The sequence below is a fragment of the Marmota flaviventris genome, chromosome 8 (assembly GCF_047511675.1).
Source record: "Marmota flaviventris isolate mMarFla1 chromosome 8, mMarFla1.hap1, whole genome shotgun sequence".
NCBI classification, from domain to species: Eukaryota; Metazoa; Chordata; class Mammalia; order Rodentia; family Sciuridae; genus Marmota; species Marmota flaviventris.
The window spans coordinates 26,816,655-26,843,212 of record NC_092505.1 but is presented as its reverse complement, the minus strand read 5'-3'; the positions used below and the strand labels follow the sequence as shown (position 1 = coordinate 26,843,212).

The 26,558-nt window shown below is 33.3% G+C and overlaps 1 protein-coding gene across 1 annotated transcript in view; it reads right to left on the bottom strand.

Moving 5' to 3' along the window:
- Positions 1–17,062, bottom strand: part of LOC114087648 (SAM domain-containing protein SAMSN-1) — a 50,406-nt gene extending 33,344 nt beyond the window's left edge. The window contains exon 1 of the mRNA XM_027929181.3: positions 16,924–17,062. Coding sequence (XP_027784982.2) covers positions 16,924–16,980 — 57 coding nt within the window. The 5' untranslated portion in view covers positions 16,981–17,062. The remainder of the gene's footprint in view (positions 1–16,923) is intronic.
- Between the last annotated feature and the right edge of the window lie 9,496 nt (positions 17,063–26,558).

The window sequence follows — 26,558 nt, the reverse complement described above, 5'->3', positions numbered from 1 at the left end:
TCAATCCAAACCAGAACTGGCTTTTATTTTTTTCTTAACTATTCACCAATTGTGAGGTCTTCACCTCCAGCATCATTTACTATTCAGGTAAGATACTGGTGGAAAGTTTCACAGTCTATTTCAAAGAAAAAATTTGCATATGTGAGTCAGACATCTGCAGTATTTTGAAATATACTGGCAAATTAAAAATTATACACACTCTGCCAACAAGTTCTCACATCTTCTAAATATTGCCCAGAAAGTGTTGGTTAGTAATATGCTCTTGAAGATCAGAATTCTCTTTCAGCACACCCTTGTATGAATATTCTATTATGAAATGCTAAGTCTCAGTAAGCTTGTCAGACTTTATCCAAAAGCATTCGAGGATTTAATTGTTCTAACTAACTCAGGTGCTAAGATCTTTTGAAGAGTATGAATTGAATTTAACTAACTAAAAATAATCCGTTAGAATTGTCTCAGTGTTAAATAATTACACTATCATGTGGTGCTCGTGGAAGACAGTTGTGTGGGACGTCAGGGAACTGCAAGCTCAAAAGCCGTCAGCAGTAAAAAATCTTGCCTTCCACATTAATATTTTCACCTTGAATTAAGCCAAAGCTCAAACGTGTATCAATGCCCTAAATATTTTCAATGTTCATCTTTTTTCTAAGAACAAAAGCTCTCTGATTCAGTACCTTTGTGTCAACTATAATATGCCCAAAGGAAGTGAGGAATTCTAATTCTGTAGTATTTCTTAAAGTTTAGTCAAAATTTCCATGCTAAAGGTTACTTTCAGAAGTTGATGTGCCACTGAAATAATTTCTGAAAACTGAAAGTGCCTTACAAATTACCCAAAGAGCATGGAGGCGGGGATACTAGAAGGAAAAAAGAAAAAAAAAAATTCAAGACAGAATGATCCATAAATTGTAAAAGTGGGTATTCATATCAGCCTATTTAATGTAACAAAACAAATTTTACAAGTTAAAAAAAATACTTAAAATTCTCAATCAGACCTCTGCAAAATTTACAACCATGTCTTATTATTCACACTGCATCCAGACTCTAAGTCGTGCTCCCCTTTTAAACATCGAATATAATTTTATACTTTAGTTAAAAGGAGTTTGGAAATAATATTTTGAGATCTTTTAAATAGTTTTTTCAAGTAAAAAACATAATGTGACAAAAGTTTAGGGCAATGACATGACCAATTCTTTAAAACTCCATAGAATATCAAAAAAGGAAAAGGTTTTAAATACTTTATGATTATACTACTCTAATTATACTATCCTAATGATTATGATTATACTACCCTAAACTGTTTAAATTTTTTTCTTATAAAATTCTACTTGAACCACTTATTCCTACACTATCATTTTATGCTTTCTAATCTTTCTCTTTTTCTTACTACTGAACATATTAACAAGTACTGTAAATGATCCCTCTTGATCTTCAATCTGGAATTCTTTATGGCATCAAGTTTTTGAAAGATTCAGAAATTTCTCTACAGAACCCACTTTTCTTTTTCAAAATTAATTAATATTTTATTATTGAATAAGAGTTTTGTAAGAAACTGTACCATCTCCCATTCTGAGAATTATCAATGCCTTTTTCTATTGATTTGGACATATTGCCCTGAAAGGCTACTGTGGATACTCTTTTTTTTTTTAAACTTAGTTACACATGACAGTACAATGTTTTTGACATATCATACATTTGAATCAGATGGGATATAATTTCTCATTTTTCTGAGTATACAGGTTGCAGAATCACATTAGTCATGCAGTCACATATATACACACAGTAATAATAATGTCTGTTTCATTCTACTATCCTTCCTATCTCCCCAACCCCTCCCCTCCCATCACTTCTCTCCACCTAATCTAGGGTAATGTTATTCTTTTTTTCTCACATTTTCATACATGTATTTTGTATAACAATGAGGGTATCCTTCCACCATCCATGCAATTCCCTTTCTCCCTCCCTTTCTCTCCCACCCCTCTTCCCTATGTAGAGGTAATCTTCTTCCCATGCTCTTCCTCTCTTCCCCATTTGAGTCACCCCCCTTATATCAGAGAAGACATTCAGCATTTGTTTTTGTTTTTTTTTTTTTTTTTTTTGAGATTGGCTAACTTCACTTAGCATAATCTGCTCTAATGCCATCCATTTCCCAGCAAATGCCATGATCTTATTATTTTTTAGTGCTGAGTAATAATTCCATTGTATATATATGCCACATATTTTTTATCCATTCATCAATTGAAAGGCATCTAGGTTGGCTCCACAGTCTAGCTCTTGTGAATTGTGCTGCTATAAACATTGATGTGCCTGTATCTCTGTAGTATGCTGTTTTTAGGTCCTTTGGGTATAGTCTGAGAAGAGGAATAGCTGGGTCAAATGGTGGGATGACCTACTTTTCTAACTGCTGTAGTCCATTGTCACTCTTCCCCTGCCTTTGGGTGAGAGGGCCAGTGTCTTAACAGGGAGCTCTCTGCTTATGTGCTGCTACCCCTGGGGATCTACTTTAAACCCACCTCTGGACACTCCACCCTGTGCTGTAAAAACTTGTACTTGTTCACTGCTTTCTTTGGGACTTTTGAACAATAATACAAAATATAATGTCCCCCTCCCCCTGCCACTGTCTTCTAGCCTCCACATCTGCTCAATTCTTTCTCCAAATTCTATTGTTGGCCCTTCTCCCCTATTCCTTTTACTCAAATATTTGCTAATTCCTGAACCAATGCAACAACTTTCAGCTCTGTTGTCTCCAAATCTTGCTTCTCCACATCACTACTTTTCCTAAAGTACTGATTCTCATCATTCATTCTTCCCTTCAACGTGCAAAACTTGCTTTACATTGCTAAGACAATTACTGAGAGCTCACTATGTGCCAAACTCCATGCCAAGCTGGTCTCTAATTATTTCATTAAAAAAGCAGATCACTATCACTCTGTCTCATTTCACTATACACTATGACTTATTTTACTTTTTATTTTTAATTTATTTTTATGGTGCTGGGGATTGATTCCAAGGCCTGGCCCATGCTAGGCAAACTCTCCACCCTGAGCTGTACCAAAACCCCCACATTTTGAAGTTGAATGCTTTCTACTTTCATCCCTTTGCACTAGATATTGATTTCTCCAGCTTGTAGAGAGGAAAACTAAGGCTCAGGGTGTTTAAGTAGCCCTTTAGTTGACAAAGCTCAGACTCAGTAAGCAGCACATTATGATTCCCCATGGTACCACACAATGCCAGTCAATCTATTTATGCAGAACCTGACACATATCTTGCTGATGAGCATAGATAAAATAATTTAGCTCTCTAAGCTGTTGCTCATGTTGTTTTTCTTTCAAGGAATGTTGGTCTTCTTTTCATCCACCTACTCAAACCTAGCCCATTCTTCAAGGGCAGAACTAAGTTCCACCTTCCCTGTAAAGCCATTTACCAATGTCATTTTAATGCACATTTATTACCCCTACTCTTAAGTATTCTAGCACTTATAGACAAAGACCCCACAGTTATGAGACTTGACAAAACCAGATCAGAGGAGAAATCCCACATTATTCTACAAGTTAAATGCCAAAAATCATACCTTTCACAGTTACACAAAAGCAAATTGTAACTTGATCACATTACAGCTGATAATAATAATTTGTTGATGTTTAATTAAAGAACAGGATATTTTATGTCGTGCAATTCAACATAAATAAAGTGGAATGTGTGGCTAATATTTGTATTTGAGGAAGAGTTATCAGTATGAATGAAATAAGAACATATCCTGGAGAAATTTATCCTCTATTGGTGCCATTGATCAAATCATTTCAACCCATAAGAGCTCAATGGAGCCATGTTCAAATGAAATGTACATAAATATAAAAAGAATTTCCTTCAAGCAAATTATACGTAAACAAAAATAAGGAAAGTTAAGCTGTATAGTAAATGTCAATTTGAAAATCTATACTTATTTAGTTACAAATAGTTATTTAGATAGCAATGATGAAGAAATTAGTACATGAAAGGGTTTTGCATGTTTATGCCTATTAATCATAGTTGGTTTACAGAATGGTACAATAATATTGCAGATTCAGGGAGTGAAATTAGCTAAATTCAATATAATTTGAATTTGCTTAAACATTTTCAAAAAGCATTTAGTCTTGGAGATTGTGTACTTGTTGACTAAGCAACTCCTTAGAAAACCCCAAATCTAAAGATGGTAATTGCTAAAATAGTGATAAAATAACAAAAAAAAGTGGTAGAGCACATACTATATGTAAAAAGGATCATACATGACCAAAATGTGTCAAATACCTGATATAATTCCCTTCCAAACACTTGAGGAAGAGAAAGAAACACTGTCTCTCATGAACATTATCATTTTGGTTATTTAGAAAATTGTTTTTATATTTAGTTCAGCAATACTTCAGTCGAATTTTCTGTTCTTTATGTGGACTATCTCTTGAACCCAAAATTGGCAAGAAGTTTTTAATTCTTGCACCAACTTGGATAGTTTGTTTAAAAGCCTTATGAAGATATATGTTGAGAAGGGCTCTGGGGCCACTTTCAGGCAAAGAGTCATTAAAGAGGTCATGATTTATCATGTGAGCAATAGTTACAAAATAGTGGGGATGTTTGGGAAGAAAGTGGCAAGGAAAGAAAAGAGGAACTACAGGTAACATGTTTCATGCATTTGCATCTCTACCCTAATATAAGTAATTTCCCTGAGATAATTTTGTATCATTAATTTTATTTTATAGATACTTTGATATAGGAAATGTGATTCAAATTTCCAATTACAAAAAAAAAATCTCAGAAATTTAGAAATAAACTTTCTGTTCTTTGCATTTTTCTATTTACAACCAGGTATTAAATATTTTTACTGTTCACACCATTATCAACTATTTTATTCCTATAGCTCAATTTCAAAAATAAATAATTTTGGGGCTGGGGATGTGGCTCAAGTGGTAGCGCGCTCGCCTGGCATGTGTGAGGCCCGGGTTCGATCCTCAGCACCACATACAAACAAAGATGTTGTGTCCGCCGAAAACTAAAAAAAATAAATAATAAAAAAATATTCTCTCTCTCTGTCTCTCACTCTCTTTTAAAAAAATTCAATTAATTCTGTAAATAAGTGATTCTAATAAGTAATTTTGTGTAGGATATGGCTAATAAAACAGGATACAATTAAAGATCATGGTAAAGAAGTCATCTATTTTTTTAAAATATTTTTTTAAAATTATAATTACAACAGGTCTTACTGTACGCTAACTGAAATCTTAAATATCAAATTGACTCTGCTTTTCTTACTAAGTATTTGATTTTTCTATTTGTGCAATCTATTACAAAATTATATGTGTCATGCATGATATCATTAATCTAAAATAAACTATTAAAAGCATAAAATTGAAATTTTGTCCATTTAATTTTAGCATCAATGGGGTTTTTAAAACAAGAGCAACTTATTAATTACTTAGTAAAATTGAATAATATCTTCCAGGATCTCAGATGTGAGTACTTTATTCTTTTAAATATTTGAAGAAAGAAAATTATCCTAAAAGTGTTTTATTAAGTAACATAAAAAGAAGGATGTATAGTATTTTTAAGCCTAAGATATTTTTTAATATACTTAATGACTGAATTTGTTGATTCAAACTTTAGGTCCCTGAAATTTTCCTAGTAAGTTCATCAGTTACATGTTTTTATCACTCAACTTAGTCACCCCAGTTTTAAAATCAAATTAAACTCATAAAGAGGTAAACACAATACACATTACTTTGAAATCAAAGTTAAATACAGCCTTTGAAAATTAAGTTGGGAAAACAGAATCCATTCAATAAACTTTCCCATTTGACTCTCTGGAATAAAAACTCCTTGTAACTTCCATTAGTCTTAAATGCCTTCTGCATTCACTTGGCCTCTGGGTACACAGTAACCTTTCTAAAGGTCTCCCCAAGGGATATTTTAGTCATGCAGCCATCTCCTTGAACACAAGTAATGACAAACAATAAGCTAATTTTCAAAAAGTTTTTTTTTTAAAGTCATTTTTACTACTTTTAAATGAGTGTGTTTGATGCATGATTTTGGTCCCCCTGATTAATGGTCACCGCCAGCCCAGCTTCTGGAGTTGTAATGTTTCCGTGAGCTTCCCTCCAGCAGAGCTCAACCATTAATCCAGTGGCATATGTCAGCTCAGCAGAGCAAGGTCACTCTTCTGCTTCAAGGGGAACCTTTTTAGAAATAATAAAACTGACAGAAAGTTCTTTTTTGCATGCTTTATGCCACCTGAGGTTGAGTGCTGCAGTTAATATCATAAAGCTTATAAACATTCCCATCTCAGGCAGCACCCGCTGCCACCAGGCCTAGGAATTTAAACGTTTTTTTCTTAGTAAGAACAGACATGTTTATGTGGGGCAAATATATGGTATGTTCTACCAAACAGAGAAAGTATGGGTGGAAAAAAATAGGAGCAAATTTGTACTAGGATATTTGGAAAAGATGATTGCGTTCTATAACTTATTCGTTGTCGATTACACTTACTTTCCTTTCAGCAAATTTGGATTTGACCATATAAATATTTCATTCTATTGAAGGGTAAATAGTAGTGAAAGAAACAAACTCAGTTTATGATAATAGTACTGTTGGAAAGGAATTCAGTTTTTGAAAAGTGTGTGTGTGTGTGTGTGTGTGTGTGTGTGTGTTTTGCAGTGCTAGGGATCCAAACCATGGCCTCACACATGCTAAGCAAATATTTTATCCTAGACACAAGAACTATATTTTTTAAATTATAAATATTTGTTTCATTGGTAAAGGATACATTTAAAATTAATAGGCAATTATAATGAGATATTCATAATTTTCAAGTAATTTGATATTTGTAGATAGCCTAGCTTAAACAAATAAAAAATCTGTCAAAACACAAAAGATAATGGCTATACAATAAAAAACAATATAAAGAAAATATAGCCATAAATGTTAACAAATTTTATACATTTACTTACATGTTTTTATTATTATTACTTTTACTTAATTTTGAAAGTCAGTTTCATAGCTGTAACAGTGCAAAGTAGTCAGAAAATTTCAATTTTCTTTTTGAAACTGAATATCTAATATCATATCACTATGTGTTATAAAACAAAAATTTATGCAAGGCAATCTGCCTTGAATCTTATACTAGAAACTTTACTGAGATTATGAATAATATAGGAAAAATGCATTATTTACTTGTCTTCCCTTTGTTATGTAGAGAAAAGGTAGTGGAAGTGACACTGGTTGACAACTCAGGTCAGTCCTAGAGTGTCAACACTTTGATCAAGTCTTTATGTCCAATGCTGAGCCCTTCCCTCAACAGGTGCAGAAACTTTTTCAAGCTTGGAGCAATAAAACACCTCTGGGAAACTCATAAAACAAACTGATAAAGTACCAAACATGGCAATACGAAGTACTGATTTGCTATGAAAAATTCTTCTGCCAAGAGGATTGCATATTCTATTTGATCAAAGAATCGTCTCCCTGGAAGAAATGGTATATGAGATACCAGATCATGGGTGAAAGTTTACTTGATTTGTATAGTAGAGTCACAGTGAAGTCAATTAGGTGGTATCAAGGCTAGAAATGTGGAATTATCATAATAGCCTGAAGTACACATCTCATCTAAGTTAAAAAGTCTGCTGAGTTAAATGGGATATTTGCTTTAGCTACTCTGTATTTTTCTGTACACACAGTGGCAAATTTCTACTCTCCCACACATTTCTAAGCAAGACCCTTTGGCTAACTCGTTTTTTGTCCTTCAGTTAGATTATAATGTTTGATTATTATTTTGTTTCATTACATTCTGTTTCTAGAAACGGTTGCTTTGTTCTGATGTGGGTGTTACCAGATCCTTATCACTGACCCATTTACAAACTGTGCTCTACAGTAGTTACTTCTGTAAATGAGTAAGATTACCCATTAGTCATTCCACACTCATTATAAATACATTGCGAAATCACTACTATTCTCTGTTCTATAAATGTTTTTGGTGGCAGCCAATATGTAATAGAAAGCACATGGAATCTGGAAGTCAGACAGACTCTGTTTATTCCCTCTTGAATCCCCCCAAATCCCAGGGATACAGATATGAATAAGACATATCACTTATTCTTGATAGTGGATCTAATTGGTAGAACATAATGAAATAAACTGTGGCAAAAGAAGAAGTAGAGGTGTGGAACAAGTACTATGAAATTAGAAAAGAGAGGGAGAGATTATTAAGCAGATATACACTATAGGTAGGAAATTTACATGTGCTAATTAGTTTAATTCTCACATCTACCTTATGTGACACATTTCAATGCTTCTCCTTTTCCTGATTACAACACTAAGGCTTAAAAGAGGTTTAATAAAATGTTCAATGCCCCCCTGGTTAGGACCTTAAAACCCAAGCCTATATGAGCTTAGTCCATGTTTCCTAATATTCTGCCAGACTGTGCCCCAATACTCTGCCTTTGGCTAACCATTCAGGGTTTTCCTGAGAGGATGACAGTCCAGCTACATACTCAAATTGATGAGTACATGAGTTGGAAAAAAATGTACAGAGGCCTTCTAGGCTAAGGGAAACAGAACAGAAGAGCATGAGTGGGCAGAGCATCAATAGCATGGACCTCACCTGGAATACCTGGTATCGGGGCATAGACAGGTATCTATGAAAAGCACCCCAGATGATTCTAATATGTGGTCAAAAAGCACTGGTACAGGGGGTAGAACAGATGTTTTATTTTTGTTAATTTTCAAATGATTCCCAATGGAGGCCTATGGGGACATAATAGAGGTATATATGGCTGAGAGAAAGAAAAGAACAACAACAACAGAATACTGGAGATTGTATGAAAAGTGGGGGGATTTCAGTGGGAAGTCCAAAAATGTGGGCTGGCATCAGAGGGTCAACTGAAAGAGGTGAGCGATCTAAGGTCACTGGAAGGAATGATACAGCTGAAAATTAAGTTCTTACCCTAGTTAGTAGCAGCTGAGTTGTTTCCCCCAAAATCCATATATTTGTGTGCTAACTCTCACTTGGTACCTTAGAAGGCCACTATATGTGAAGATAAGACATCAAAAGTGATAATTAAGTTAAAAATGTGGTCATCAGGGTGTGTCATAATTCAATCCTACTGGAATTCTCATATCAGGACACACACACAGATGATATCAGGATACACAGAGAGAGAGAGAGAGAGAGAGAGAGAGAGAGAGAGAGAGAGATATCAGGGGCATGCATGCACAGAGGAAGACACAGTAGGAGGAGGGTGGCCATTTTCAGGCCCAAAAGAAAGGCCTGGGATAGATCTTTTTCTTATTGCTCTCAGGGGATACCAACCCTACTAGCGCCTTAATTTTGGACTTCCAAATTTCAAACTGTGAAAAAAAATAAATTCCTGTTTTATAAGCCACCCAATTTGTGGTATTTTGTTATAATAACCCCAACAAATTAATGCAGACAAGGTGTCAATTTTCAAAGCTCTTCACATGAGAAAAGGGGCTTTAGCCAGTGTTTGTGACAAATGGTTCTACAGGAGAATTCCTTCATCTATCACAGATGAAGTTCAAAGACTTCTGTCCTTATTAATTAGTTCTTAATGAAGGACATTTTTGTTCCCAACTAAGAAGCTAATATAAATGTCTTCTTGTTAAAAGTTCACCTGAATACTTAATACTACCAAGAAGGAAAAATGGATCAGTTTGGTAATGCTAAATTTGAAAATCAGATATGTAGAGTATGGACTTGGTTTAAACACACACACACAACACACACACACACACACACACACACACACACAAATCTTCATGAATAACAAAGCCTGATTAAGTTAATTTTTATCAAATCAGGTGCATTAGTAGTCAAGGTAGTGAATTTATACTCTTCCTATAAGATATACTATCTAAATTGCAAAACAAAGGTGAGACTGCATTCTGTCATTTCTCCTAGCCATTTATCTTCTGATCTTTCTGTATATTATTGTCTAGGCACTTCTCAATCTATTTGGTCCCAAACTTTTGGACAACTTCTTGGGATAAAAAACTTGATTACAAATTCATATTACATAAAATGGAAAAGCTATAATGAATTAGTACTTTTTCAGAGAGAGTTGTTCATGGTTAAAATTTATTTAACATTTTAAATCATTTTAATATGGTGAAATTAGCAAATTAATGGCTTCATTCTTTTGAATTTGAAGTGATCTGAAAATTAAAATCAAGTCCAAAAAAATTTTTATTTTGAAATAAGAAGCAAAAGCCTTTGGAAAGAGGCACATCAATGTTGGGGTGAATTTTTGGAAGCTGTGAAGAGCACATTGAAGGGTTTCATTTCTTCTTGAAAGGTAGGCACCATCTGAAGGCAAGAATGGTACAAGGTAGGGGCAACCTTTATATCTACCATCTTTAAAATGCATTTGGTAAGTTTTCCTTACATATTCAAAGGGAAAATATATGTATAAATTGATCCCAAAGCCTTCTCAATTGATCCGCAAGCCTTCTCAAGAGCCCACTTGCCCTGCTCCTTGCCTTGTCTGCCTGGTTTCTTTACAACCTCCTAACTAGTCTCCTCCTTTCCTCTCTCAGTCCCTTTAGTGCATTTGAAACAGAAAAACCAGAATAAATGCTCTAAACTTTAAGCTAGATCTTGTCACTTCTCAAAATCTTCCAATTCTATTCAAAATCAGTTTATCAACCTATAAAGTTTGCTTTGCTCCAGCTCTTTCTCTTTGTACTATGTTACTCTTTCTCTTGTACTATGCTCCATTTTTCAAACACATGAAGGACAGTTACTCCTCCTTCTGTCATGAATATACTTTTCTCTGCCAATCCCATTGCCAGTTTCTTCCTTTTTTTTTTTTTTTTTCAGGTCCTTAGTCCAATGGCCCATTGTCATAAAGTCTTCCCTAATCCTAGGTTTTTGGATCCCTCTTCCCCATATTTTTTTTTTCTACTTGGCACTTATGATTGCCTAGCAAGCTATATATCTAAGTTAGCTCATTCACTGTCTATCATCCTCAGTATGTATAAGACCTACTAGGGCAGGGATCTATGTTTTGTTCACTTCTGTGTCCCTAAGTATATAGGCCATATTGCCCCAAATGAGAACTCAATAGATACTTGTTGCATTGAAGAATGAATGAGTGAAAGGATTATTGAATTAATTTCTAAGTGTTTTGAGGAGAAAAGTAGGAAAAAAAACAATGTCTGGTTGGAAAAATTTAAATATTCTTGATTCCCTGCCATAATCTTTATTAGGTAAATCAGAATATTTGGGGATGGAATCCAATCATCAGTATTTTTTTAAAAAGCTCTTCCGTGATTTAGATGTTCAACCTAAGTTGAGAATCATCAATATGGAACAACATTTCTGATTTTTAAAATGCCCACAGAATTCCTGACTGTCTGGTTAAAATGTATATTCTGATTTAGTAGGCCTGGCAAGCCAAAGAATCTGCATTACTAATACCTGGTATGTCAATGGTCCATAGGACAACATTGAGTATCACAAACCTAGTACCACATTCAATTCAATTTCAGATATCCAATCCTGGTCTATCTTTTAATATATGGTCTATACTCCACTTTCTCCTGATTTGTCTTATTTTATTCTACGTTTGCAATGTAATTTACTTCTTGTTTTTTTTTTCTTTTTTGGAAAACAAATATGAGATAAATACTGAGTTAATGCATATGAGAAGAGAACCTTTGGGGAGATTTTTTTTGAAGGGATGGAAGTAATGACCAAAGATAAAACTATATAATTTATTCATGCCCACATTTTTTTAAGTGAGAAAAGGAAAAGAGTGAATTTAACATATTACCTATATTCCAATAACTTAATTTAAAAAGTCAAATAAATTAATTTAATGTCTAAGAATTTACAGCCATAATGAAAAAGCAACAGGAGTATTTGTGGGGCAAATTTTAAAGCAGAAAAACTGTTCCATGAATCACAAATCAATGATTTTTATCAGCTATGATACCATAGGCAAAATATATCACAACTATAGAACTGTTTTCTCCCTTATAAATTGGAAGAAAAAACAATGCCCATATCATAAGGGTCTGGAGAAAATTTAAAATGTTAATGAACACAAACCCCTCCTGTAAGTTCCTGGCTTCAAGTAAATGCCAATACATGTAAATACTTCTCTTTTTTATACCTGGTTACATAAGAGTTAAAATACATTTTAACATTCTGGATACAAAAAGCAATGAAGAAAGCTCTTTAATGCCACAACTATGTGTCATCCTTGTCTAGGAGCATAAATTTGCACAGCGGGCAGTACAGTGAAAACAGCTCATAATCAACTCATCACCTCTCATCATTGCTAAGATCAAATGCAAATGGGAAAGAATGCCACTTCAGTCATTGCTAGTGAAAATTAGCATCTGTGACACTAATGGTGTCTCATTTAGTATGCACTTTAGATTAAAAAGAGCAGTAAAAAAAAAAAAAAGCTATTTCAAGAAGTGCCATTATTCCAATGTTTCCCTTTACAATAACAGTGGTACTGGAATTTCCTTAACTCAAAGAAAACCTCAGTTAAAATTTATTAACACACATCATTAGTCCTGGCCAAATAAAGGCCAAGTTAATCTAATTAAAGCTTCCAAGTTTTGTTTGTACAGTCTATTCCTTTTTTATTTTAGAAGTTTCTACCATTTTCTCTAACCTGGAACAAAGGTCTGCTATTATGTAACAATAAGCCTCTCTAGGGCTTCTTGCACAACCTTTGTTATAGTGGAATTCTTAAAATAAAACGATAAAGGAATCACAGTTCTATTTATGCACAAACTTTTTACATTAAACTAACAGTTCAGCTACCAAGAATTATGAAAGTACACAGCAACAGTAAGTGTCCACCCTTGAACCAAGCTTAATGTAGTAGACTCAAGAAACTTTCTTCACTTTACAAATATTTGTTGAGAGCTTACTACACTGAAGGTGCTAAGCTAGTTCCAGTAGGAAAATGCATGGTTAAGCTTGGTTCAGCATTAGGTCCCATTTTTTTAACTAGTTCAATAATAAGAAAGTTGTAATTTTTGTTTTTGTTTTATCAATTCCACTTGTTTAAATTTGGGTGGATGGATACCTGGGAGATTTCATAGACTGATCTCCTGCATTTGGAGAAAGACATGAAGGACCCTTAAATTCTTTTCTGAAGTACAAAGGCTCTTAAAGATAATGCTCTCCTTGGTCCCTTTGAATTTATCTGACAATGAAGACAGAAACAGGGAAACCATCAACAGTTCTTTTGCTTACAATGGTGACAGGATAATTGAGAAAAGCAATATTGGCGATTGCCATCATGTGTATTCCACATGACACAGTTTTATTCTTCATCTCATCATGTGTCTTTGTTTAAGGTAATTAACCTTCTGTAGGTTATGGGCTCTTCATTTATGAAACCAAATAGGAGTGATTCTCTCACAGAGTTGTTATAAATATTAAATAAATTAGTGTACAAAATCTGTGAACACAGCAATTGGAATATAATCAACTATCAATGAATATAGGCAACAAAAATACAGTAGCTAAAAAAACCAAAATTATGTTCAATAATTTAAGCATTTGTAGAATGTACTATGATAATATTTCATTCAATATAAACACTGGATATGCTTTAAAGTTCTAAAATCACAGTTAGTATTGGGCATTGAACATCATTGATAACTAGCTAAAAAACAGAATACAAGAAGGAAGGTACAATATGCTAAACAAGATTATTTTTTAACACATCTCACATATTTAACCAGTACTCCTCAATTTTCTTTTTAAATTGGAACTTACCTCTATAACATACATTAAACTTTATTAACTTTCCAGTACATAACCAGTTTAGTATATAATAATTTTTCAAAGATTTTTAAATTGCCTTACAGAATATCTCTGGTCTCTGACTCTCAGCCTATGCTACAAAATTGAATTCTATTGGTCTTACTTATTCACTATTTGAAGGAAAGAACCCATAGCCAATATAGGGAAAGAGAAGCATAAAGGGAAAAAATGTCATTAATCATAAAATTACAGGTGGCAAAATTGTATTTGGTGTTTTGATTGACTTTTTAAGAAAATTATTAGAAGATGTGTGGTTGAAGCTGTAATTTATTATTATTTTGTAGTGCTGGGGATCAAACCCAGGGCCTCATGCATGCTAAGCAAGCACTCTACTACTGAGCTGTATGCCTAGACCATGGTTACTTTTTAAAAACACTCATGGATATTTTATTAATAAATATTGTGAATGTAAGAAAATAGTATATTATTTTGAATATAGGATTCTTATAAAATCCATTACTGCATATTACATTCATGAAGGCTTTTAACCTTCTCACAACCATAGGTCCTATATGAAAATACTACTAATGAAGTCCTCCACTTATTTCCTCTTTCAATTTCAATTTATTTTTAACTGATACATAAAAACATAAACATTTTCCATGTCTATGGATATCATGTGATGTTTTGATACATGTATACACTGTGTAATATTGAAATCAAGTTAAACATATTTGTCTCCTCAAACATTAGTCATTTCTTTATGATGAAAACATTCAAACTCCTTCTAGATTTTTGAAATTTATAGTACTTTATCATAATGTATGTTCATCCTACTGTGCAATAGCACCCCAGAATTTCTTACTCATATTTATTGCTTAGTACCCATTGATTCTCCTTTTAAATAAATAGTGTCATAATGTTTAGTTGAAGTAACATTAAGAATAATATGCATTGCATTTGAATTGGGTACTGGGTCACCTGAACTATAATGTATGAGACTTAACAGGAGCTACATGATTAAATGATAGTCCTCTCATTTTTAACATTATCACTATTACCTACTTTAGCATTTATACTAATAACTTAAAAAAGAACTCCCTGTCTGAAATTTTGAGAATATCGTGCAAATAGTTCCCATGTCAAGAGATGGCAACTGTCATCAGTAGGCAGTGATTTCCCATATTTCATACCAGTTTCTTGGTGGTTCTATCTAGGCATAGTCCTTATGCTCTCTCTCAGTATATCAAGAGATTTGCTGTCTTCTTTCTCTTAGCCATTTATCTGTAGGGATCATGATAACATCCATCTTTGTCATCCCTATGGACCCTGATTTTTGTACTAAAATGTGCAGAGAAATTTGCACAATAAAATAAATATGAATTAAAAGGAGTTGTTTTTAAGACATAATAATTGGAAAAAGACTACTTCTGTATTAAAAAGAAAATATCAAGCTGAGCTGGAATTTAAGGAAGACACACTTGTGCATATCAACTCATATATCCTTTTAAATTCATATAGATGAAATCATCTGTCTAAAGAAAATGAGAAATCACTCATAAAAAGATAATGTTTCCAATATGACTATATTATAGCATATATTTTATTCTCTGACATATGCTTCATCAAATATATTTTCATTTAATGAATGAGGCAGTCAATAAGAGGAATAATATTTTACATTATTACAATAGTTACTGCTATTAAGCCAAATGATGATGATAAAGCATCATTTTGAAAAATTCATTGACATAAATAGTAACTCACTATAGAATACAGTGTTCATCAGATAGTGTAACTTAAAATTTTAAATATCAACTTTTGTAATTTTCCCCAAATTAGTACTGTCCTTTGAAAATGGACAGTTTTGAATTTCATAAAGTAAATTTTATATAAAATTAGTCCTACCTAGAAGTATAAGTAATGGTTTTAAAGTTTTTGTACTCTTTGGAAAATGTTAACCTAATTTTTATTTTTATTAGGAAAAAAGAGACAAAAATCATTCAGCTTTATCTTAAACTAAAGATTCTTGTCTACATTTTATCACATTTTTATGTCAGAAAGAATTGATTTTAAAAATCATTTACTTTAAGTTTCCATAAAAAGGAAATAATTAACTTGTTTCCTTAAGAGTTGTTGTGTAGTAAATTCCAGAGTTTCAAAATATTGACCCTTGTTCAATATTCTATCAATTCAAAAGGTCACAATCAATTCCCAACCCATTTCTCTCAAAATGGGTTCCTAACAAATAAAGCTTAATAGCAAACAATAAATCAATACTTTAAAAAGACATCTGAACTCAGTTACTGTCTGTCTCACAAACAGATCAAAAATTTTATTTACATAAAAAACTCTAGAAATGTACAAGTATTAGAGAAAATTTCTGACATTGGTATTTTATATATATTTTGTTTTATGTTTTAATGATTTTAGAGTTCTAAAATAGAATCTAAATTTTGTTATCCAGTGTCCTAAGTGACAATGAAATGAATAGAATAACAATGACAAAAAAATGAATAAAATAACATTCTACATAATACTAAGTTGTCAAATACACCAATTGATGGTGTTTTGATGTTTCTCAAAACACAGTCCAATCCTCTCTAGTAACAATGTTAGTTCAAAAGAGTAAGTAGGAAAAACATCTCTATAACAAGCTATTAAAATTTTAACATAAAAATCAATGTGTTTAATAAAAGTATCTCCATTTTACAACCTTATTTATAATCATATTTAAATATATTAAGATAAGCTAAGTTCTTAAGTGATAAGTCCTTTAGCAGACTGTCAAATAGACAGTGACAACCTCTTATTTCTAAAAATTGTGCAAGATTTCATAATATCACCCTCTCAGAGACCACCAAACTAATATACATGAAGTTGGTGATCTAAACTCAAACATCAGTTATATATGTAAATGATCACATAAATGTAAGACAAAACTGCAGAAACAATATTTGTCAGATGTTAACATCTAACTTTGTAATTCAAGTTTTTCCCATATTTGCCATGAAGTATTCAACTCTATGTTCAAATTGACTTATGACTGATAGGTAAGAACATTGTGTGTGTGTGTGTGTGTGTGTGTGTGTGTGTGTGTGTGTGTTTTCTGTAAAAGGTTTGGGTTTATTAAACTGTATATGAAATTACCTTACCTTTGGTTTTTGATGTTTCTCCTTCTCTGAAACATTAGATGGTTTTCTCTTCAGCATTTTGAATTCAGACTACTCCTAGTGAGTGCACTTTGCTCTTACAGAAACAACTGAAAAGAGTCAGTAGTGTGCCGTAGGTGATGTACAGCATCAGATAAGTTTAAACCTAGGGATCTGTTACTTCCTCCTTTGGTCAGGATATGACCTCAACATCTACATGGGTAAAGTTTTTTTTTTTTTTTCCTTTCTTACCGTAATTCTTTGGTAACTCTTTATTGCCCTGTCTCTTCTATATATTGAAATAGGTTTTCAAATCTCCACTTTAACATGCCTGCAATGGTCATAAGGGCCACAGTGATTTCAGAATAAGACTCATTTTCTTACTTTATATAAAGATAAAAACCTATAACACATTCTATAACTTTAGGGAAGAAAATGGGTAAGCCAAAAAATGAAACTTGAGACCTTGAATTTTTTTTTTTTAAAGAGAGAGGGAGAGAGAGAGAGAGAGAGACAGAGAGACAGAGAGAGAGAACTTTTTTTAATATTTATTTTTTAGTTTTTCGGTAGACACAACATCTTTGTTTGTATGTGGTGCTGAGGATCGAACCCGGGCCGCATGCATGCCAGGCGAGCGCGCTACCGCTTGAGCCACATCCCCAGCCTTGAATTTTTATTACAAAAAAAAAAAAAAGATAACAGAATACTCAGGGTACTCAATTTTATGTTTGTAAATAAACATTGTTAGAGATTAAAATGAATTACAAAGTAAACTATATTAGTTATACTAAATAATAATTAGTTCTACTAAAGTATGCATGTGTTTTAGAATACAGATAAAATTCATTAAAATATAAATGGGAATAGACTTAAGAATAAATGACTATGCTTATGTTACTTTTTAAATATATTGCTGTGTTGCAAAGCCCTGATTAATAAGGAAATCATTTAAGTGAACACCCAATTAAACAGATGTCTTTCTGCCGCAATGCCATGTCCTGATGATGGCTATTCCAGTTAAAATCGGGTGAGTCAATAATCCCTTCAAATGAAGCACTCTCTATTATAGCTGGAATAGAGCTATATGACTTGAAAAGATTTTCCTCATCAAACTAGGGGGTTTTATAATAAAGTCAAAACCAAGATATCCTGCAGTAAAAAGAAGAAGTTTGAGCTTTCTTGTGAAGGAGGGTTTAACACAAGGAGACTCTCAGAATACTCTCTGCTTCAATCAAAATGGACCGGTTTAAGAAAATCAACCCAGATTTCTGTTTATACATTTCCTGGGTTGAAAAGCACTACTGCCATATTCTTAATCAATAGCTTGCCAAATCCACTGGCTGTTTTTCAATGTTCCCTCGCACCTCTAAGCTCCTCCTCTACAAGGTCCAGTTCTAGAGTTTATATTTCACTCATTCATGTAAGAAACATGAAGTTGTCTGTTACATGCTATTTGACAATACATCAAGCATCTTGACTAACAACAACAAAAAGAAACACTGTTTTTGTTCTGCAATAGAATTCAATACCTACACTTGTCAAGTCTATAGGTAATATGCTTCTTCTACCAGATATTAAAAGTAGAATTATATTTTTGAGAATTAATGTCAGTATTTTCAAAACACTGACAGGGGAATAACACTGAAAGACCTGAGAATGCTGAGGCTGGGTAATTCCCTAGAAGTATGCCTGTTTTAAAACTTTCAGTTTGGGCTTCAGTTAAAGGAGTAACCTAAGGTATATTTTATTCCAACACTTAAAAAATTGAAAGTCATGAAAAAATGTTTCTTAACTGAAACATTTGTACCCTCTATACCCCCATTTCTTGATTTATGAATGAAAATTTAGTTCAATGCATTCAAAGAAATGGGAATGATAATGCTTGTATATACTATATGATTGAGTTTTGTTGAAGATAAAAACTGATACCCATAAAAACAATACTTATTATGTGATTTGTCATTTTAGGAAAAAAATATGTAAACATTTTGTGGATCCTAAAGAAACAGGAAATTTCAAATATGTCTGGGGTGGCTTTTACTATTGTTTGTATTTCCATAATAATAACTAACAAATAGAGAACACTCACATTCCTGGTGCCCATATCCGAATTGCATGCAGTTTTTAAAATTGTCATACTATTTTATATAACAATCTCAGTTTATGATCGCTAGCATTTGGCCATCATTACTGCCATGAGAAATATTTAAAATGTTAATAAAGTGAATATTTTCTTTCAACATTACAGACAGAAGGAGCAGTTTCTAATCTTTCTTCTCAGGAAAAATATTTTCTGCAGATTAGAAGACAAATATGACATTTGAGGTCCTACAATCTGTGTTGAACACCTTGATGTTCTAAAAATCTTAGATGACAAGTGTCTAACAATCCATGTCTCTATCAATCCATTTCTATTTGATAATATTCTGAGAATACAGACCCAGAGTGGTCCAGCAAGTTCAAATGTTAAGGGTGAACAGAACATGATTGGGGTAGAGAGTCAATATTGAGCACATCTAACTCACGATAATAATGAAGCCATTAGGCCACATGTTGCTTAAGACATGTGCTGAAACGGGGAAATTGCAAAAGTGCAGTCTCTGTGCTTTATTTTCACACATTACCTTAACAGTCTCATAACCCAAGCAAGATGAAACAAGATTGGGACTTTGTGCCATATGTATTTTTTACTATCTGCGTCATAGATGAGTGAGTCAAAACGTTAAAGAAATTGCAATCAAATGAAAGAGAATGAAATGTATTTTATGGGAAACCAAAGTGAGGCATAAAGTGATTGTTTTTATTCCAACAAATATTTATTCTATTAGGCAAATATTTGTTGGATTACTTAAACAGAGATCAACAAATTGGGTGTCAGGGGGAAATTCTGGTTGTTGGTCTTGATCCTGAGACATTGTGAGAACCTTCATCTTCATTTCTCAGCTTTCTACTATCAAGTTGAAGAGTAATATTAGATAGCAAAGTTTTGATTAATCTAGTCTAGTTTTTTTAGGACATTAATATTTGTTTAAAGGATAAAGAGTTTCAAATTCAAACCTTTTAGAATGGGAGTAGTTTCCTGCATTGTCTTAGTGGTTATATTTCTCCAACACATAGTCTTAGTCACACTCAGTCTTGACCTTCATGCGTTGTGACAATGAAGACCAAGAGCTATTTTAGTAACTATAGTGAAAAATACAGCTGACTGTACCTCAAATTCTTGTTGAAGGAGGAAAACAGATATTTTTCAAGAATTTGAAAATAATGGAAATAAGATTGTTCTCATGGGCTGCAACTCTAAAATTAACTTTTAATGTAAAATAGACTAATCATACAGAGAAAGAATGGATTTCATTTCATTCAAATATGTAAAATTTAGTCACTTATGATAAAGAAGTTAATCATAAAAGAAACTTAACCTTGATAGTTCCTCTTTCCTTTGTGGCCTGTCAGAGCAGGCTTCTCTTTTTAGTACAGGGAAGAAAAATTCATAGAAAGAAGTCCAGCAGTGTGGAGAGCCTACCCCAACAGCAAACCCGTCTCCACTCAGGATTTCCTGAAGCAATTTCACACTGGCTCTGATGAAGTTCTGCAGTCAATAATTCAAATGATAGTCTCAAGGTCTTATGGAGAGACTGTGGGTGTTATATTCACCTCTAGTTATCTAGTGAATAAACATCACCCTGTTTGGATTCTGGGGTTTACAGAGGACTGATAGGTTGGCAGTCCTCTTGGGCCTATGGTAGGGGTAAAGGTGACAAGGAGTCAGTGGCTTCTCCATGAAACGCTTGTATTTCTGTGCTCCCTGGTATACTTTACCTATTCTATTTCTGGAGTTTTTTGTTTTTTGTTTTTTAACTAATCCTTTTATTTCCCTCTTCTCGAGTTCTTAAAGTTTTCTTTCAAGTCTACAAAAGAAATAAGTACCTTGCCTATTAATTTCTCCTAACATAGGCTAACTGGCCTTAGTTTTATTGCAGAGTTCCTGTATATTCACCAACAATGATGGGGTGATGTCTAAACCACTTCTCCTAAATAATTGGGAAGGTGGGAAGAGAATCTCAGTTAGTTTCATCTCACATAGATAAAGGAGAATTATAGACCCACGTATTGATTGTGAGTAGTATCTGTTCAAGCTGAGAGGTTCAAGAAAAAGATGGCCTTAGTAAACTGAAAAACCTTAATTCTCCTGACAAGAAAATCCACTGTGTGAAGATGGATACATTCAGAAATTTTAGCTGCATTTCAATCAACAACAAATTTTTTTGACTGTTTCTCTTTGTTTTTATTTTAAGCTCTACTATAAAATGATGATTTGACTCCTCAGATTGGCATATATATTTAACAGGACAGAACATAACATTCATATGGACATCAAGTACCTAGAACCCTGCAATTGCTATTTCTTTTTATAAACTTAAAATATGCTATGGTGTTTAATCAGATTATTTTCCACAAAAAGTAATTTTATCTGTGTTGTGAATGAAATATGTTTCTGAGGTATGAGTGGTTCTGGTAAGATCCTAGATATCTTGAGGAGAGTCTGGCCCTGAAACCTTTAATTCTTATTTTAAATTTCTAAATAGTTAACATATTACATTGGCTTGTTATCTTTGTTGACAACAAGAAGAAATCAACAATTAAGATAAACAAAAAAGACCAATGATCTAAGATGAATGGTGAATTCAAAAACCCATACAGGATGAAACTGCCTTGAAAGAGACAACTTCTCAGGCCACATCTTTACATGACAAGATGTTTGAAAACACAGTATAAGAGAAGGCTGACTAAAACAAAAAAAAAATGAGTAATGCCAGCTCAAAAGTGACTGAAAATATTAGGGGCACTAATAAGTTCATAATAAATGTGAATTAATCAGATTGCTTAGAAAAAATATGAATATATTTAATAATATATATATAATTATAAATATATACTTGCTTAATGATTTCAAATTCGTATAAAGACTTAGATAAAAATAAGCTAAAATAAAACTATCCATTTATGATTAAAAGTTTTAATATTCATAAACTAATCCTATTCTCAAAATTACTAATATTAATAACAATGACCATCATTGTGAGTGCTTATTATATGCCAGGAATTATGCTGTTGGTTTATATATATTTCCCACGTAATCTTTACAAACCTTTGTGAGCTGGTACTAATGCTATCATCCTTGAAGCACTAGAGTCAGGATTCAATCCAAAACCTCAGCTCATAGCCATCACTCTATGTCATAACTATGTCTTGGCATACTTACAGGAACTGGTGTAAAATGGCAGTGATTTATTTGGTGGTTAGGGTCAGTAATGGTAAGGGGTGAGGGGAAGGTAATGTTGAGATACTGGCAGCTGGTTGTAGAGAAAATTGACTGTAGCTTTACATTGCAAAAATATCTGCAACTAGTAAGTCTGCAGCCACTCCAGAATCCTCTTCTATAATTAAGATGCAGCACCAATAGGGACAAATGCTACTAACTTTCAACCCAAGCTACTTTGATGTGACTCTTATTGTTCCTCAGTGCTAACCTTAATAATTTTTCTTACAAAAATCCGTGTAGGTAATCACGGTAGAAACACAAATTAGACGTATTTATACTTTATGAAATTCTTTAAGTTCCAAGACTCTTGTTGCTATGATCCGAATGAATGTGCTTTCAAAATACATATGTTGAAATCCTTAACCCCAAATGATGGTCTAGGAGAAAAAACCTTGGAAGAGGTAAGTAGGTCATGGAGACAGAGTCCATTTACCCTTTCCACTCTGTGAGGACATAAAAAAAATTAAAAAAGGCACCAGATATGAACCAGGAAATAGGCCCTCACCTAACCAAAAACTGGAGGTGTCCTGATCTTGGACTTCTTGGCCTCGAGAACCATGAGAAATACATTCTTGATGTTTAGAAGCCCATTCACGGTATGTTTTATACCAGCCCAAACAGAAGACACCTAGTGATGGCTTTTGATAAATCACCTATTTGTAAAATTGATAATGGTCTTTGAAATTATTACCATAAGCATACTCCATTTTCCCTTGATTTGGAATTATGGCACTCTAATTTCTGTTTCTAAAGACAGTTTGCTGTTCCCTTCATTACTGACTCATAAATTTTCACCAGTTTTACTTTGTCTTAATATCACATTCAAAGTGTGCTGATAATTTTCGCATTTAAATCCTTGTAAATGTTATTTTAATTTTGTAAAATTGAAGATGCTTATATCAAATAAAACAGAAGTTCTTGGTTTCATTCTTTACTCCCACTTAGTCCTCCTATTTCAATTATTTTTCTGATTCCTCTAGTATTAAGACCACTTTTGTAGTCAGCTAGATTGATTTTTCTAAATGATAGGCCAGTATTTTCTTGATTTATGTATTAGACATTAGCTATTGATTTCTATATTTGTCCTTGAGGATTTTGTACACTTTCTACTCCCCAACTTCCTTATAATTATCTTGTTAAGTCATTCATCATTTCTCACATTATCATTATATAAATAATATTGTTATATAAATAATCAAATAGTGTTTAGTGCTTTATATTTCTTTTGTTATCTTTATTTGGAAGTAATAACTGTAGTTATTTTTATATTCTTGTTTCCATATATATTATTGCTAATATTTCCTAAATGTATTTTCCAACCAATCTGTCAAGTGATTTGTTTTGAATATTTAATTTTAAATGTCATGTTTATAATTTCAAATGCTCAATAATTTCAGATTTATTTTTCCTTCTTCAATGTAGTTGATCCTCACTAAAATGCAGTAGAACTTCTCCTTAACCTCTTTCAATGCTCTCTGCTCTCTCACATCTTTTCTTATCTATTGTCCCATTTGCAGAAATAAAATCTGTCCTGCAAATTATTATTTCTCAGTATTTAGAAGACCTCTTTAATTGTCTTCTGGTTTCAAGAGTTGTGGAAAGTCTAAAGCCTTTGTGATTTCTAATTTGTTGTGTATGGTTTATTTTCTATCTTCCTCCCAAATTTTCTTCTGCTTTTACTTTGTGTTTTTCCTTTATTCTTGATTTATCCTAAAATGTCATGTTATATGTCTTGACAAGGGTTATTTTTTTTCATTCCCTGCAAGTCTGTGATTCCTTGATCAATTTTTCATCTCTCCTTTTCCCTTCCTGAAAATGAATTAGCTTAATGTTAGACATCCTGGATTGATAATTTTGTATTTATCATAATTCCTTCAGGTTTTTTTTCTTTGACTTTTTAAAAAACATTCTTGGAAAATTCCATTACTTTTACCACTAATTATTATAAATATTTTATTTTAGCTGTAATGATTTTAGTTTGCAGAAGCTCTTTCTCAAAGTTCTCTTCTCATAACATTCTGTTCTTAATTTTGGAAGAGACAGTAGAATGGCCTTGCATAAGGGTAGACTTTATCCAAACTGCCTGGTTTCAAATCTTGACTCTGCTATTTACTAAGAATACCCCTGCAAGTTACTTAGCCTTTTCCTAAAATGGGCATGACAGTAATGCCTACCTCAAAGATATTGTTATGAGGATTAAATAAAATACTATTTTAAAAGCAGTAGAAATTGTCTACCATACACTAAATACTAGATAATAACAAAATAAATACATAAAATGTGTTCTCTTATGTCTCTGAAGTTCTTGAATTATAATTTTTAGAATTTTTTTTCTGTTTCATTGATTGCCTTTGTTTCTCTGTGATTTCTTTATTCTTTTTGCTTTGATTTCTGTCTTCTATCTTCGAGGCTATCATTAAATGTCTAATAATTGCTGGCTATTAGTACATTATAAGAGTGTGGTATAAAAACGCAACTGGAAGCTCAGTGTAAAAGTATATGCTTGTCAAGTGATCAGGCAGCCAGGATTCCCTGTCATCAGAAACCCTCAAATGGCAGTTTTCTGGAAATCTTTTTTCTGAGATCACTCAAGTTCTACAGGCAATAATATTTCCATGCTTTGCTGGGGCTGTGGAAGAAAAAGAGAAGCTCTTTCACAACCTTCAAATGTTGAGGCTCGTAGGGCTCTGTGGTGCATTCATTTTGTTGCCTGTCAGATTACTGTTTTGTGCTAATCCTCCATTTACTTTTCATCATCTCAAACATTAGCTGACATCTTTTCCCCTATCCTTTTCCTAAATCTCTTTATTTCAGTAGGTTTGCATGTTTTTGGAAATGTATGTGGCTAATATGCAATTGTGTTAACTTTTCACCACCATGACAAAATACCTGAGAAAAACAACTTAAAGTATGAAGAGTTTATTTTGGCTCATGATTTCAGTCCCTGGTCATTGGGCCCTGTTGCTTTTGGCCTGTAGTGGCACAGTACTTCCTGTTCTAGAAGAGTCCCATTCACCTCAGGGCAGCTGGGAAGCAAGGAGTAAGAGAAAAAGGAGGAGACCAGTATCCCAATATGCCCTCCAATGGTACACCTCCAATGACTTAATATCCTTTCACTAAGCCCCACATCCTAAAGATTCAACCATCTCATAAGAGTGCCACAGGCTAGCGAACAAAACTTTAACATGTGTCATTAGGGAGTGTTATGGTTTGGATATTAACTGTACCTCATAAACTCATATTTAAGGCTTGCTCCCTGATGCAGCAATGTTCAGAGACTGAGATTATGGGGAGTGACTGGATCATGAGGGCTCTCATGATCAGTTGAGGAATTTATGGATGAAAGGACTATTGGAAGGTGGTGGAAACCATAGGCAGTGGGACCTAGGCTGAAGGGAGTGTGTCCTTTGGGGCATGCCCTTGAGGTTACATCTTATCCCTGGCCCTTCTCTTTCCCCCACTATCTGACAATTCCTGTATGCCATAAGATGAGTATGCCCTTCCACTACGCCCTTCCACCATGATGTTCTGTCCCATCTAAGGCCCAAAGCAATAGAGCCCTCCAACCATAGACTAAAACCTCTGAAACCTTTTTTCTTATCAGGTATTTTTTCTCAGTGATGAAAAGCTGACTAACACAGAGACCATTCAAGAGACAAACTACAGCAACTATATCTAAGCAAAGTCTAATTTTGCCAAATAAATTTCTTCACATTTTTAACTGTCACTTAGTCTCATTTCACTCTCCCCTTTAAACCATTTGCATAACTGTAACTTATTTGCTAAGCTCCTAATTATAGGAAACATAGAGCTAATCAAATAAAAATGATCCTTGTCACCACCACCTCTGCATTACAATTTTTAACACTGATATGATAGGATTATTGGTGTGACACAGTAGGAAGGAAATAGGACTCAAGTATGAAGCTTTTCGATGGAATTCCATTCTCACATTTATGTTACTGTTCTCTCTGTATATTTTCATATTTTTCTTATAAGCACATACACAAAAAATACCCTATGAAACGGCTTCTCTTTTAATTCTTTTTAGGTAGTATAAGACAACAATACAAATTCATGTTTTTGCTGGGCACAGTGAGGCAGGAAGATAGTGAGTTCAAAGCCACCCTCAGCAACCTAGCAAGGCCCTAATCAACTTAGAGAGACCCTGTCTCTAAATAAAATATTTTAAAATCTGGGGCAAAATTTAAATTATGGCTCAGTGGTTAAGGACCTTTTATTCTCCCCCCCCAAAAAAAAAATTAATAAATATTCATGTTTATATTAAAATTCTTCAAAATAATTTTAAAATTAA